Source organism: Nakaseomyces bracarensis (assembly GCF_045282275.1).
Source record: "Nakaseomyces bracarensis strain CBM3 chromosome Unknown Scaff8_0, whole genome shotgun sequence".
Taxonomy (NCBI): Eukaryota; Fungi; Ascomycota; class Saccharomycetes; order Saccharomycetales; family Saccharomycetaceae; genus Nakaseomyces; species Nakaseomyces bracarensis.
In genome coordinates this window covers 612,766-629,049 of record NW_027263969.1, presented here as the reverse complement: position 1 = coordinate 629,049, position 16,284 = coordinate 612,766, and the positions used below count along the sequence as shown (strand labels likewise).

The 16,284-nt window shown below is 39.7% G+C and overlaps 6 protein-coding genes across 6 annotated transcripts; 2 read left to right on the top strand and 4 right to left on the bottom strand.

Moving 5' to 3' along the window:
- Positions 1-519: 519 nt before the first annotated feature.
- Positions 520-3,528, bottom strand: LAF1 (Laf1p; the record flags this gene model as incomplete). The annotated part of the gene is made up of 1 exon (XM_071052302.1): positions 520-3,528. The coding sequence occupies one exon, from the start codon at positions 3,526-3,528 to the stop codon at positions 520-522; it is 3,009 nt and encodes a 1,002-aa protein (XP_070906923.1).
- An 812-nt stretch (positions 3,529-4,340) lies between these two features.
- Positions 4,341-6,449, bottom strand: YPK2 (putative protein kinase YPK2; the record flags this gene model as incomplete). The annotated part of the gene is made up of 1 exon (XM_071052301.1): positions 4,341-6,449. The coding sequence occupies one exon, from the start codon at positions 6,447-6,449 to the stop codon at positions 4,341-4,343; it is 2,109 nt and encodes a 702-aa protein (XP_070906922.1).
- Positions 6,450-8,043: 1,594 nt separating this feature from the next.
- PGM2 (phosphoglucomutase PGM2) lies at positions 8,044-9,750 on the bottom strand (the record flags this gene model as incomplete). The annotated part of the gene is made up of 1 exon (XM_071052300.1): positions 8,044-9,750. One exon carries the CDS (start codon positions 9,748-9,750, stop codon positions 8,044-8,046), a length of 1,707 nt encoding a protein of 568 aa, XP_070906921.1.
- A 744-nt stretch (positions 9,751-10,494) lies between these two features.
- YKU80 (ATP-dependent DNA helicase YKU80) lies at positions 10,495-12,429 on the bottom strand (the record flags this gene model as incomplete). Its single annotated transcript, XM_071052299.1, has 1 exon — positions 10,495-12,429. The coding sequence occupies one exon, from the start codon at positions 12,427-12,429 to the stop codon at positions 10,495-10,497; it is 1,935 nt and encodes a 644-aa protein (XP_070906920.1).
- A 492-nt stretch (positions 12,430-12,921) lies between these two features.
- Positions 12,922-13,212, top strand: SPG4 (Spg4p; the record flags this gene model as incomplete). The annotated part of the gene is made up of 1 exon (XM_071052298.1): positions 12,922-13,212. The coding sequence occupies one exon, from the start codon at positions 12,922-12,924 to the stop codon at positions 13,210-13,212; it is 291 nt and encodes a 96-aa protein (XP_070906919.1).
- Positions 13,213-14,020: 808 nt separating this feature from the next.
- On the top strand, positions 14,021-16,045 carry ILV2 (acetolactate synthase catalytic subunit; the record flags this gene model as incomplete). Its single annotated transcript, XM_071052297.1, has 1 exon — positions 14,021-16,045. The coding sequence occupies one exon, from the start codon at positions 14,021-14,023 to the stop codon at positions 16,043-16,045; it is 2,025 nt and encodes a 674-aa protein (XP_070906918.1).
- Between the last annotated feature and the right edge of the window lie 239 nt (positions 16,046-16,284).

The window sequence follows — 16,284 nt, the reverse complement described above, 5'->3', positions numbered from 1 at the left end:
ACAAGTGGTCAGGAGGACTTACTGTATAGGTCGTACTATTAGCAAAACGTGATGTGAAACGATTTCGAAACGTTGTTATAGCAACATAAACAGGAATCATATAGCCAAAAAGTTAATTTGCCAGTGTTGGAATTGCCTTATTAAATAGTATTATTTACTATTAGATCTTGAGATATCTTAGTTAACTTGAATGGATTAGCATCAACTCTCGTCTATGATCATAATTATGTTCTTTATTCTATTTAAATCCCTACAAATATCGTAAATATTATGCATATATATTTCATATAGGTAATTTTATGTTCATGAAGATCGTTTAGATGTTTTCTCTCCTTCTTTTTTTTAGTTGTGATATGATAATTATTATATTAGTATTATTAGTATGTTTAATGCTGAATGAATTGAATAATGTTGGAATAGGTATTATGAAAAAATTATTCTTGCATACGGGATGCAACATCTATATATATCTGTAAGTCTTTTTTTTTAAAAATCTATTGTTTCTTGGTCTCGGTATAATTATCGGAAACTGTTTAGTAGAGTTTTACAGTCAACGCAATAGTAACTCTTGTCCTGTGATCCATTCCTAGAGATGGGTTCAAATCGTGTGCAGTCACAAATGTGGCATTTTAGTCCCGGGAATGTTACTCCTACTGAGGCTATATTAGGCAGGGCTTCTGAACGCGATGATGATATACTATCCCTTGGAGACCTATTGGAGGCCAATGCTGTATTAGAAAGGCTTGTAGTTGGCGATTTAAAGGCCTTCAATGATCTAAAACTGTGGTTTCTGACAATCCCACATTTATTGTTCGGGGTTGCAGATAGATTGTTTGATGAGTTCCCATTTGTTGGCGGTACATGCAAGCCAATACCACTGTTCGTTGTAGTACTCATACTGGGCCTAGGCTTTTCGTGTTCAGACACAAGCGAATCTGTACTTCCATATTGTTTATCCAGTTCGTTGTTATACGCATGTAATTTTTCTAAAACTCTAGTTCTTATACTCTTGGACATATCCGCCCTGAAAACTCTTATCAGACCATTGTTATCTGTTGATATCAAAATCGTGCCAATGGCTTCTACAGGAGTAGGCTTCGGCAGTGACGTTCCCGTAGAAGAGGCCACCGATGAACGTCCTTCAGTTCCATCTATTGAGTGACGATTTTTCAATTTAATAATATCAACTTCATCTGTAGGTTCAAAAAACTCAAGAGAGAGCTCACAAATAGGGTCATTAGACAATGACAAAGTCTTAGACGTTTCTTCAGGAGCAATGGCAACTGTAGTTACAGGAGCATTATGTGCATGAAAAGAAAAGTACTCACTGTTCTTCACAACACCATCCCCATGGTGGTGAGTATGCGGCATTGGAAGCAATGACGTCAGTTTTAGCGTATTTCTTAGCCCTTGTTTTTCCTCACTCCCTTGACTAGATGATCTGCTTATCGATTTCGAAAACAAACTCCTAATTGAACCAGATCTAGTCATATTTGACTTTTTCTTCGCCTTTTTATTAATCTCAACAGGATCAGATGATTTCAACCTCCAACCGTAAACCCAGTGGTCATCACTACTACTGATCACTACTGGCTGATTGTTAAACACTGATAACTGCGCCTTATGTTGCGATGAGCCACATTGGAAGCCCTTTAGTATTTCAAGCAACTTCCTTCTAGTCAAATCAAAAATTCTTATGCGAGAATCACTGCTGGTAACAACCAACCTTAAAGACCCATCAATAAGTGAGTTAAAACATTGTAATCCCATGACCCTAGGACCATGACGTACCTTCGTATCGTTGTTTGGATTCAGAACCCCATGTGTATTTTCATGTGTCTTTTTAGCTGTTACATGGAAAGATGTAATATGTTCTAGACCTTTAGTTTGAAGCACATGAATGTAACCATTGAATGTACCAACTATAGTATAGATACCATCCCCAGGTGAAACTGCTAACGATGTAACCAAGTCTTTACAATTAAATTCAAAGCTGACATCATTATCAAGAATAGACCACAGCCGACATTTTTGATCTAAACAACCACTAATGAAAAACCTGTCATCCGTTGGATGGAACTTAACACAAGTAACAAAATCAGGATGTACAAAGGTCTTCAATGATTTTTTTTTCAAAGGATGCCAGAGTTTTACTGTTTTATCCATAGACCCTGACAGTAAAAAACTGTTTTTTGACCAATCTACCACTAAAACATCTTGTTCGTGTTCTCTAAAGGTCTTGATTGGTGACGGATGAAACACAGGAGCATAAAGATTCGACGAGTTCTCTTTAGAGTCAACTGATTCAAATGTATCTCTACGAATAGATGGGGATGCTCCGGACATTCCGTATCCAAGATTTGATTGGTGATGATTTTGTTGTAATCTTAAAGACTTCGCAGATGTAAGATGGACTGACTCTATGCTGGAGTCAATACCCCATCGCTCTACTGGGGAACTTAGAACCTTCCAAACCCTTATCGTTCCATCTCTACTGCCTGTGGCCATATACTTACCATCAAGACTAAATTTTGTACTCCATATGGCCTTCGTGTTTGATACGTCATTACTAGCCGAGGCTGCTGCTCCACCACCGATGCTTAAATTGGGCATACCACCACACAGAGTGCTGTCAGACTGATTATCAGGGGAGCTTTCAGCTATGTTATCACGGAAATTATTACCATTCAGCGTAGCGTTACCAATAGAAACATTAGGCTGCAGTCCTTCTGCTACTCCTGGTGCTATAAGTCCATTGGCAATTGCATTATCTATATCACTAGGTTCTGCTGCGGTTTTGAGCTCCTGTGCTAGAAATAGTCTTCTAAACTGCTTTGCAGACCTAGACCGTTTCTTGAAAATCTTGATATACCTTGGTTCCTTTAGATACGTTTCGAATTGCTCACTATCGATGAATGCAAATGGGTTAAATTCGGATTTGAAAAACCCAGTTGAGTTTGTCGCGCTGCCTCTCTGGATATGCTCTCTAACCTTCGCAAATGCGTCTCTCTGTGACTCCACCCGTGTCGTGTCAGTGTCGCTACCCGTTCCTGCAGTGGTAGAGGACAGATTACCTTCATCGAACCGTAGAGATTTAATAGGATCAGCCCTAGGGGTCGTCCGCGGACTCGGATTACTATCAGCCCTAATATTCAGTGGCGGCTGTGGCACAGCACCAAATATATGCGTCTGACTATGCACCTGGTGCACATTAGGACTAGCTGAAGGTATTCTGTTCAGTGGCGTGGTCCTGCGACGAGACATCTTGAACTGCAACGGCTGCATATCCGCCGAATACTCCTCACTAAGCGGGTTTTTGGGCTTCTCGTCACTAGACATACTCATACTACTCTTCCCATCTACACTACTCGTCGCCCGCGCCCTAGTACTCCGCTCTTCATCATCTCCATACTGTCCAGAATCCGTACTCGATGTAGTGTTCGTCGCCACTTGCGATATATGCGTATCATTCGTCTTCGTCTTCGTCACCTCTTGCCCATCTCCACGTGTGAAGTTAAACCTGGTCATCTAATCTAAACTGTTTTCGATAATCGGTATTTATAAGAAATAAAACCGGGCTCTTTTTGCTCTATTATAGATGAAGTCTTCTTCGTGTGGTCTTTAATCTTACCGTAGTTATATCTTATATCTTTCAACTTTATATTTTTATATAATGTAGCGTCTTTCTATAATCAATTCTAGCTCTTCAAAAGAATCGGGGGCCAGATTCGTTTAAGTTTCCTTTTTTTTTTTCCTCTTTCCTTTATGGGTTTTTCCTTATGTCCTTATTTTATTTTTTTTTTTTTATAAAGAAGCTTTAAAAGAATTTCCTTTGAATATTTTTTTATAAGCCCTTTTTTTATATTTAAAGAAAATAAATATTATAATAATATATCGATTATAATCAATTTCTAAATAATAGATATGAAAGCTAAGTTGCAATACTAAAACGGAGCCGTTATATTCTTATTGTATTTTCTCGGATATGTATCTGTAGCAAGACGTAATCTCCGTATTATAAGAGTATTTTTAAACAATTGGGAACCCAGAAAAAAGAAAGAAAAGAAGGTGAACAAAGGATACTTCATAATGAACTAGAGAATAAAGAAGAAGAAGAAAGGCAAAAAAGTAACACAACCCACAAAAAAACAAACTCTAATTTAAACAGCCCAAGAAAAAAAAAATAAAAAATGAAAAAAATGAAAAACTCGCTAAGAGATATACTTTTTGAGATGATGATGGAAAAAAAAAATATAAATAATATAATTTTCAAAAAGTTTTAGTTTTAATCATTAAAAGAAAGAAAAACCAACGTGATATATTTATATAGAATAAAAAAACTATCTAATGCTACCACCTTGGGCTAAGGATGAACCTAATTGTTCAGAGCCTACATATGTCCAGCCACCGAATTGTTTCTGAACACTTTCGCTGAGGTACTCATCGACCACACTATCTATTGGTTTTTCTCTAGTGAATTCCTGGTCGAAGTTGCTTGTGTCTGTAGCACTAGTTACTGGTGGTTTGTATGGAGGTATATATCCCTTCATTAGGAGACGTTTCCATGACAACTGTGCAAAGAATGGGTGGCTCTTTATCTCTTCTGCCCCGTTGAATCCGAGTCTTCTTTGTGGGTCACGGCTTAATAAGCCGATCAGCAGGTCTTTGGCGTCTCTATCAAACCCATCAGGAAAGACCAACGGGTCTTGCAAGATCTTTTTATACATCTTGGGAACGTTTTCGTCGTAGTATGGTGGAAGACCTGTTAACATCTCATACAGTAAGACACCAAGAGTCCACCAATCAACCACTTTGGTGTAGCCCTGACCCATCAGCAATTCTGGAGCCAAATACTCGGGCGTACCACAAAACGTGTCAGTCTTGTCGTCATCCTTCATATTCAATTTACATAGACCGAAATCACATAAAGCAATATGGCCTTGGTAATCCAACAAAATGTTTTCTGGCTTCAAGTCACGGTAAATGACGTCCATCTTGTGTAAGGTTTCCAGCGCACACAATAGCTCAGCTGCATAAAATCGCGATCTCGATAGGTCAAACCTTCCTTCTCTTTGTAAATGGTAGAACAATTCACCACCGTTGATACATGCTAACACTAGATAAAGCTTTTCTGGTGATTGGAATGAGAATTTTAGCGGAACAATGAAGGGACAATCAATACGTGCAAGAACAGTTCTTTCAGCCAAAGTATGCGTAACTTCTGATTTCGAGACAATGTATGACTTCCTAATTGCCTTCAAAGCATACACCTTTTTAGTATCCTTCTTCCGTACTTGCATAACTTTACCAAAAGAACCTTTACCAATAACCTTTAACAAATCGAAGTCATCTATAGATAGTGGCTTATTTCTAGAAGGTTTATAATCGACACTAATATTGATTTTACCCAAACCATTCCGTAGTTCAACCCAGTGGTGGTTATATAATCTTATACTTGCTGCAGAATCAATGAATAGATTAATCGGTAGCTGAAATGAATCTAGATGAACATCCTGGTTCGAATTTATCTTATCTAGAATTGATTGCAGTTTTTCATCTTGAGCCCCCATTTCCTGTTGCCATGTCTTTGGCGGTAACAAAATAGATGGAATGCGTACAAAAACATCAATATTCAATTGAGGCAGCTTTCTAGTAACATCGAATGTAGATATTTTGTTGAAAATAGGTTGTGCCATGGTACCACTCTCAGGTTCAATAGTGGCCACTGTATTATCGAATTCAATGGTAAAATAAAGAAGTGGATTTAATGGAGTAGAGTTAGGTAACTTTATAGTAGATGGAATAGACTTTGTAGCTATATCACCTGGCAGTAAGTTATCTTTGTTATTACCATTTGCAAGTTCTAGCCTTGAAATCTGTTGTAAAATCATATCTACATCTGCATTGACATCCCTGTTGTCGGAAGGAATACCTGATTCTAGAAGTCTTCCTAATATCTTCTTGTTTGAAGTGATTGGGAATGGTAAGTGAAAACCATCACCATTATAAACTTTAATGGTCATAATCCCACTAGAGGAAGAATTTGCCTTCTTCGGAGCTTGTTGCTCAGATACTAATTTTTCCTGATCACCCAATTCCGTATTCATACCTTGTAGAGGCATATCTTTCACAGTTGAAGATGAGGAACCTGGTTTTTTGTTACCGGAATGTAAACTAATATGATTTGAAGAGTTTGACTTCACCATGGTGTCGTTTCTAGTAGTCCCACTTAAGTTATTGCTGGAGTTGCGACTAGGGATTTCACTCGGATAGGGCGTAATTTCGGCACTGGAAGGATAAGAATCAACTGATTTCTCCTTACCAAAACCATCCATACCCACAGATGAATCGGAACCAGTGTGTTTATGATGGAAATGAAATAATTTATCTTTCTTTACTTCCTTTTCATCTTTGGATTTCCCAAATTTGAATTTCTTCCACGAATACATGACTTAATCCTTTTTTAGTGTTTATAACCCTTAATTTTTATAGCTTTCCTTGCTTTTACTATCTATAACTTGTGGCAAAAAACAGTAAATAGACACTTTTATATGTTCAGTATTTCTTTATCCTTTCGAAATTATTAAACCGAAATGGTTTTCTCAAATTGCTTATTGTGTAATAAAAACGCCAAAATCTAGTGCAAGGCGTGATTTCAGTGTAACAGATCAAATAAATACAAAACCAGTTGCTGTAATAGATATATGAGATGCTGTAATTTTCAAAGATACTAATGGTTAAAGTGGTTTGGCAAAATAAAATCAAGAACAAAACTTTTCTGGTTAAGCAAAATGTTACTATTTTTATTTATGTTATTTTTTAGGTCCCAAATTGCTTGTGATATAAGAACGCTTTTTACGAACTGATGGCAAATACCTTTTCTTATTTGGGAAAAATATAAGCCTTCGGTAATCTTCGTGAACACAACACGCCTGCTACTGTTTACGCAATTCCTCTGTATTGCGGATCAACAGCCTATTTTTTTTTTCTTTCCTAAAGTTTACAAAATTTATCCGTCTTCCCCTTCCGTCTCCTATTTCCTGTTAATCGGTTCAAAAGGGCTCTTCACTTTTGCTTCTTGACTTCAAAAAATATCAAAAAAAACTGAACTACCTTCCTATGGACTGCGGTAATACTATGAGAGAAGGTTGAAATATCCTGTAAGTCTTCTGTGAGTGTATGTAAGTGTTGAGAGAGAGGGCTACAAAAAAAAAAACAACGACTAGATCTGTTTCTGTACTCTTCGCCCCTTCGCCACTGACTTAAGTTGTTTCTTTTCTTTATTTCTTTTTGTGCTTCCCTTGTTTTCTTCTCTTACAACCGTTGTAATGTTTCTTAATTCTCGCAATATCCCTAAGTACCTTATTTTATCACAAAAAAAATTAATAATTGATGTTGAAGTTTAGTTTCCGTCATAAAAGGGAGATCTGTTGATAAACTCGCTAACTCAGCAATCACTCCTTTTTCTAACCCCTCACTCTATTACTGATATATTGAGGAAATGTTCAACTATCAAAATTAAAACGAGTACAATGGTATGCTTGAACTATGCTCCTTTTAACCTTTGAATACGTAATGTTAGTAAATACTTACTTCTATCAATAGTTTGAACCTAAATGTAGATCTTTCTTAATCTTTGTCAATTGTTTGGCAACCTGATTATTAAATTTGACACAGAATCAGAAAATATTTGAATACTTTTATAATTAACTTATTTTCTATAGCTACAATATTGGTATTACAAATTGATAAGAATATGTTTCATCTTTAGCCGCCTAACTCGTGATGCCTCCGCAACTATGTAAATACTATGATAATAAGACTGTCGTCCACAATGATGTTGATAATTGTTTAGTATAGAAAGTATTAAATATTGCTAAGCTTCAAAGAACAATCTTATAGAGATTATTTTTTTTATAAGTAACATAATATCGATATCTTCAGAATATTTTAAGTATTGTAGCAGAGCATTATATATGTATGTATAGCTAATGCTAACTAACAAGTAAAGTAAAAAAAGGACTGTGAATATTATCTTTTCATCTAGGTTTTTACAGTAGGTTCTTCGGTACCCAAAATTTCCTTGAAATCCAAAAATTGAACAACTGACTTAATAATGTCTTTCAAGTAGTCCTGTGCATCATTTTGGTAAGTGGATTTGTCGTCAGTGTATTGTTCGATGTACAATCTGATTGTTGCACCAGTAGAACCTGTACCCGACAATCTCACTACAAATCTAGCACCATTAGATAATTTGACAAACAGACCCTGGTGCGATGAAACAGTCCCATCTAGATCAGTATAGGAGAAATCACCGCAATCTGTCACAGTTAGGGCTTCATCAGTAGGGAACTTGGATCCTTTAGTGGCAGAATCACTAACATATTTTCTCAAGTTGTCAATAATAACATTAGCCTTTTCGGACTCGACCTTCTCGTAATCATAACGTGTAAAGAATGTACGACCGTAAGTGTTCCAAAACTCGTTCTGAATGGTCTTGATAGAGGCTTCCTTGTCTGGGTTATGTTTGTTGTAGATAGCCAGTATGTTTAACCAAGCCATGATTGCCCAAATACCATCTTTCTCTCTGACATGGTTCGACCCAGTTCCGAAACTTTCTTCACCACAAATAGAAAGTTTCTTAGCATCAAACAATGCACAGAAGAACTTCCAACCAGTTGGGACTTCATAACAGTTCAAACCGTGTTTCTTGGCAACACGGTCAATTGCGCTTGATGTTGGGAAAGAACGAGCCAATCCATATATACCTTGCTTCTTAAAGTATGGTATCTCATTGGCATATTCGGCTATGATAGCAACAGAATCGCCAGGAGACACAAATGCTGGACCAGCACCATATATCATGTTTCTATCACCATCACCGTCAGACGCGGCACCGAACTCGATCTTTTCTTTGTCAACTCTCTCAACCAGTTGATGAGCGTATGTCAAGTTAGGATCAGGATGAATTCCTCCAAAGTCTGGTTGTGGGTGCCAGTTCTGTAGGACCTCATCAGCGTCCAAGCCAAACTCATCAACGAAAATTGCTTTAGCGTATGGCCCCGTGACACCGTTCATTGAGTCAACCAATAATTTCCAATTAGATGATTTCTTTTGCTCTAGAATGAATTTGTGAATAAGTGGGAAATCAAAAATCTCCTTGAGGAGCTGCACATACGCCGTTGTGGTGTCGATGACATCCACCAGCAAGGGGCCGTACTTCTGGTTCTTTGCAATCTTAGTCAAGTCTAATTCGGGGAAATCCTTGACTATCTTATATGATGTCAATTGCTTGGAAATCTCCCAAATCTTGTTGGTAACTGGTTCTGGAGCTGGACCACCATTAGACAAGTTATATTTGACACCCATATCATTTTCCAACCCACCAGGGTTATGCGAAGCAGTCAAAATAATACCACCAGTACATTTTTCCTCATATGTTCTCATGATGTGTGAGGCAGCTGGGGTGGATAAGAGCCCATTGTGTCCGATAACCAGCTTACGAACACCATTGGCAGCCCCAATGGCAGCAATCTTCTGTAATATAACATCGTTGTAGTAACGACCGTCACCACCGACCACGAGGACAGCGCCTTTAGAACCTTCTGGGATAGCCTCCATTATGGATTGAACGAAGTTTTCAACATAATTAGGCTGGTCTTTGAAGACTCTAGTCTTCTTTCTAAGACCAGATGTACCTGGCTTCTGGTCCTGGTATGGTTTGGTAGGAATTGATACGATATCAGACATACTAAATGTTTTATTATATAAATTTATCTATTATTGAATGATGTAATATAATAATTTTGAGGACAAGAGAAATTTAATAATGGCAATATAAGATTATATACCATAGACTATTCTACATTTATATACAAGTAGAACTCCCTTTTTCCCTTAGTCAATTGGAACTAAACCCAAAATCCCTCGACTCGAGAATGGCCCCCCCTTATATGAAGATAATGTTTTTATGACGTACTCTAAGTCACGAGATTGCCAACATATGAATTGCGATACTTTTATATAAAAATAAACCATACTATACATACATACAATGCATAGTTAACAATTGACACAATCTAGTATAACCCAGGGTCCTGCTTCTCCTCTCCCCCACAGAGATACTGAGGGCTGACTTCCACTTCCTCCGTTCTCTCTGCGCTGAGCTGCAATTGAAGAACTGCGACTCTCGACAATGGGGGCAGGGGTTTTCTGTTTTTCTCTTGGTGTCCGTGTCTGTGTGTGGGGCAGGAAGAGAAAGAGAGACGGAGAGTAGTTAGCGCATTAGAGGAGTTAGCGCAGTAAACATTGCGTACATTTTGTGTTTTCACAGAGCAGCGGTGAACCTGCAGGGAATTCTTAGAAGAGGAGTGAAGAAAATAAAAATTAAGGGATGGTCCGGGTAACCCTCTCTATATATGTTGATCTATAATTAAGGAAGGATAGTGGTAGAGAGTACTTTATCTTATTATCTTATTATTATAGTGTATACACTCACTTCTCTTGTTTCATACGTTCAGTTTCTCCACGGTGAAGAAGTGCTTCTAAAGAGGGCACTGGTTCTGCGGATTCTTCTTTTGTCGAGGTGCTCTTGGGCTCTACTTTCTTGATATTCAGTAAATTCACTAGCTCTTCTATGTGCGGGTAATCATAGGGTCCATGTGGAGTCATCTTCTCCTTCAGGTTGTACGACAGGTCAGGTACACAGAATGTATCCGATTCGTTGATGAGTACTTGGTGGATGTATTCTAGCATCACTTGTAGTTGTCTGTGGATGACGACAGCTGGTACTAAAAGCGGATCCTTTTGTCTGGACTGGTCATGGTCATACAAGGGCAAGGGCAGTGAGGTATCACGCTCTGTTCCTTCGAAGAACTGGTAGTATTCGTTCTCTGGCACCTCAGGTAGTGGGTCCCAGTCCCTGGAGTTGACGAATGCCTCCATCATGCTATCAACCTTTTCATCTTTCTCTTCTGAGTGTAGCCGAGGGTAGAGAGTAGTCATGTCTTCTTCCGCGAAGGGTAGTGGATTCAGTATCAGCACTCTGACATTCTTACCTTCGTTATCCGCTAATATCATCGGACACAACATGACCATGTGAACACCAGAGTTATTCTTGGCGACGTACCTGGCTATGGCCACTTTGTCAATCTTGCGCATAGCATCTACCAGCGCACTGAATGAAGTCTGGTTCTCCACGAGCTCGTTAGGGATAATGAAAACGCTCTCAGAGGTCAGCAGTTGTCTGTCAAGCTTGCTGCTGTCCATGAACCCACGAATATCCAGTCCCGCGTAGGTTTGATAGGTGAGTTCGTCTTCAATAGAGGATGGCAAGACAACGTAGTCAGACCCGTAGCGATAAGCTTTCGTAAGCGAATCATTGGCCACTGTAAAAGTGGTGTCCTGCTTGGTTCCCTCCACCTCATATTGAATTACAGATTTCACAGGGGTATACGAGTCATTCTTGGGGTCCTTGATCGCACGCACCCTATGTATACTAGTCACTTTCTTAGTAGCCGGGAAGCCTCGCACACCGATGCACAGACACAATGGATCATCGACATTAACTTGCTCGGCCTCATACATGTAAGTAAATTTACGTTTCTTCCCCTCTGCTGGCTTCTCTTCCTGCCTCAAATCAACGATGCCCTCCAGGTCAGCACCCAGTCTCAGCTGCCCTTGGAAGACAGACACCGGCTTGACGACTCTAGGCACCGGTTGGGTGATCCTGAGAAGCAGCTCGTCTACGTGAAACACCAGGGATCCACCGATACTGTTCACTAGCGTCTGCCACGTAGATCCCTCATAACCGCCCGCATACCCTTTAACTCCGCTTTTGTTGTTAGCAGCGGCTTCGTCAGCCTCGCCCCCGCCTTCTCCGTCATCGCCTTCTCCGTCATCGCCATCTCCGGTTTCACCCTTATTACTCTTATCTTCAATATCGGCCACGGCCTTTGCGCAATTTATCAGGATGATACGCGAGTCGAGCTCCTCGTGCATCATCGAGATTTCATCAGCGGTGAGGTCCAGTTCCCCGACTTTATCAGTGAACACCATGATCTGCTTGAGCATCTTGCGCTTCTTGAAAACGGACTTCAGGTCCAGCGAGGCGACTAACAGCGCCTGCAGGATGTTGTTGTTCCCCTGATACCCGCGCTTCATAGCGTGCACGCTGTGTGCGAGCTTTCTCACCAGGTCGATGGCCACATCCACAGTAATCGGAGCTTCAAAGGGACAGAGGTGGTACACGTTGTCAACCTCTTGCGAGTTTTCAGTGTGGGGACAGTTAACCAGGTATACGGAGAGGTAGTCAGTCTTACGGGCGCGTCTGGCTTTCTCCAGCACCACAAATTCAAGGTATGCCAGTGTTTTGGCTATCACAAGGTCATCCACAGCCACATCTATGAGAATGGAAGTAGTTTCGGACATTTTGTTAGCAAATAAATACCCCGCACTTTATCTCTCTCTTTCTCTCTTAATTACAATATATCTCCATTTTTTTTTTTTCTATTTCTTCCACCCATCAAAAATAAATAACCCTTAAAAAAAAAGATAGATATAGTTACAAAAATTAGGGAAAGCTGATATATAATTATTTTTTTTTATAATCACTGTTTTTTTTCTTACTTTCGCTCTTTACCTGTTGGAGAAACGGCCGTAGGAGAGATTAGAAAGAGAATAGAAGAGAAAAATAGATGACGTACGGTTAGCAACTCCAAATAATTAACCAAAAAATAAGGGTTGGGGTATGATTATTAATTAACTCTCACATTTGTAATTAAATAAATATAAAAAGGTTAGAACATTTTACTTGAAAATCAATTACCCAGTAACTATTGCTATTACTATTAATGTAACTAAATAACTATAACAAGTACACTTTACAACTAACAAGTACACTTAACACCAACACTAACACTAATGCCTAGCTTTTGGGATTCATTTGCAGTCTATAACAGAAACAAGCACGCCAAGGGCGGTGCTGACATGCACGGAGGTAATCACATGAACACCGGTACGGGCCAGACTATGTACATGCACGCCTCAGAACACTACGACATCAAGAAGAAGGATGACGGTACCGTAGAAGCGAAGATCGAAACGCCCTCCGGACCTCAAATGGTCGATGTCTCAAACATGACACAGCAAGAGTTTGAAAAGCTTTATAAGACAATGCGGAAGGGTGAACCAAATAACCGTGTCAACATCTAAAAAAACAAACAAACAAAAAACCATTACCCCAACTTTTGCACAACCCCCTTTTTTTTTTATTATTACTATTTATATATTCATTTCTTTGCCTAGTTACAAAAAAAAAATATTACTAAAAAAAAATATCAAACTATCTAGCACATTTATTTAAATAGCCATATACTTTAATACGGATAAAAATTTCGGAGTTTTTTTAAATTACAACAACCGTTTCTTTTTCTCACTCTTTCTTTTTCTTTTGTCCTAATCTTAATATACGAGCACACTCACATGGCTCGTAGCATGGTACATCGTCTTTAACGGCGTGTATCGGAGTATAATCACCGATTCCTTTTAGGTTCCTTTTTTTTTTTCCCCTTCGAAGCATCGTACACAGAGATATACAGACCGGTACCGGGAGGGACTTTCTTTCTTTGGTCGCTCAGTATTAGCAATTCTAGAGAGTTTCTGTGATTTCTCACAGAGAAGCACGCAGAGGCAGAGGAGAAAGAAAATTTTTTTTTTAATTTTTAATTGTTTTTCGTTGGCGGTGTGCAGCGTGAAGTCGGTTTAAAGACGCAAAGCTCTGTCTCTGTCTCTCTGTGTGTCTCTCTGCTTGAGAAAAGATCGACCTGACTCATCTCATAGTGGTGTATTTTTCCAATTTTTCCAATTTTTCCAATTTTCAATTAATTTTTTTTTTTTTACACACTTCTTATAAAAAGTAGTTACCTAACTCACTTTCTGAAACAATTATTAATCTTTTCCAGAATCTATAAGAAATAACTTTGAAGTTATTAAAGATAAAATAATTAATAAAGCAAAAAGGATGATTAGAGCTGGGTTGAAGCAGGCTGTACGGAGGAATGTTCCATATATAAGGTGTTATGCGGGTGCTGCTGCTGCGGCTTCGGCTCATGCCGCTAGCACCGCCAAGGCGGTGCCTAGGCCAGAGCCTGCACCAAGTTTCGATATGGAGGATGTGTCACGTCGTGGTGTCAATGCGAAGATATCTCACCAGTTGAAGAACGTAGCGCAGAAGATGGATAACTCGTTTGTAGGGTTGACCGGTGGACAGATCTTCAACGAGATGATGGCCAGAAATAATGTGGACACTGTGTTTGGGTACCCAGGTGGTGCGATCTTGCCAGTATACGACGCCATCTACAACTCTGATAAGTTCAAGTTTGTCTTGCCTAGACACGAACAAGGTGCTGGCCATATGGCTGAAGGTTACTCTAGGGCCTCTGGTAAGCCTGGTGTGGTCCTGGTGACCTCCGGTCCAGGTGCTACTAACGTCGTGACCCCAATGGCCGATGCGCTAGCGGATGGTATCCCAATGGTCGTCTTCACTGGTCAGGTGCCCACATCTGCTATCGGTACAGATGCTTTCCAAGAGGCTGATGTCGTCGGTATCTCCAGGTCATGTACCAAGTGGAACGTCATGGTGAAGAACGTCGCCGAGTTGCCTCTACGTATTAACGAGGCCTTCCAAATAGCGATGAGCGGAAGACCAGGCCCAGTCTTAGTAGACTTGCCTAAGGATGTCACCGCAGCTATCCTAAGAGACCCTATCCCAGTTAAAACCACTCTACCATCAAACGCACTACAACAATTGACCGCTGGTGTACAGGACCAATACGTTGTTGAAAACATCAAGAAGTCTGCTGACTTGTTAAACATCGCTAAGAAACCAGTGCTCTACGTAGGTGGTGGTATCCTAAACAACGTCGACGGCCCAAGATTGCTAAAGGAACTAAGTGAACGTGCTCAAATCCCAGTAACAACCTCTCTACAAGGTCTTGGTGCTTTCGACCAAGAAGACCCAAAATCTCTAGACATGTTGGGTATGCACGGTAGCGCAACCGCCAACTTAGCTATTCAAAACGCCGACCTTATTATAGCAATTGGTGCTAGATTCGATGACCGTGTCACCGGTAACATCACCAAGTTCGCCCCAGAGGCTAGAAAGGCTGCCCTTGAAGGCAGAGGTGGTATCGTCCACTTCGAGATCACCCCAAAGAACATAAACAAGGTTGTTGAGGCTCAAATAGCGGTGGAAGGTGATGCTGCTACTAACCTATCCAAGATGATCCCATTGGTATTCCCAGTTAAAGAGAGAGCTGAATGGTTCAACATGATCAATAAGTGGAAGCAAGAGTACCCATACGATTATATGCGTGAGAGCGAAGGCTCCAAGATAAAACCACAGACAGCCATTAACAAGTTGTCCAAGATAGCCAATGCCACTGGTAAGGAGGTTATTGTCACCACTGGTGTTGGTCAACATCAAATGTGGGCCGCTCAACACTGGACCTGGAAGCACCCTCGTACTTTCGTCACCTCTGGTGGTCTAGGTACCATGGGTTTCGGTCTACCATCTGCCATCGGAGCTCAGGTTGCTAAGCCAGACGCTTTGGTCATCGACATCGATGGTGATGCATCTTTCAACATGTCCTTACAAGAATTGAGTTCCGCTGTTCAAGCTGGTACTCCAGTTAAAATCTTCATTCTAAATAACGAGGAACAAGGTATGGTTACACAGTGGCAATCATTATTCTACGAACACCGTTACTCTCACACACATCAATTGAACCCAGATTTCGTAAAACTTGCGGAGGCAATGGGTATGAAAGGTATGAGAGTCAGCAAACAAGCTGACTTGGATAAAACTCTACACGAATTTGTTAACTACGACGGTCCAGTGTTGCTAGAAGTCGAAGTTGAAAAGAAGGTTCCAGTCTTACCTATGGTCCCAGCTGGTAAGGGTCTACATGAATTCATAAACTATGATCCTGAAATGGAAAAGGAACAAAACGAACTACGTTTCAAACGTACTGGTGGTAAGCATTAATAAAATAGGCTTTGATCTCCCCTCCCACCATCTTTATTATTCATTTTAACTTATCTTTTTTTTTTATAAAAAAAAGTATCTCCATTTTTTTTCTTCTTTCAAACTCCTCCCTATATTCAAGTTGTATTGGAGGTGAATTAGTCTAAAGGAATAGACTCAAAAACATGTACAAATATCAATTGATCATCCCCCTTTTATAATAATTTTTTTTTTTCCTTTCGAAAAAAGAATAACTCAGA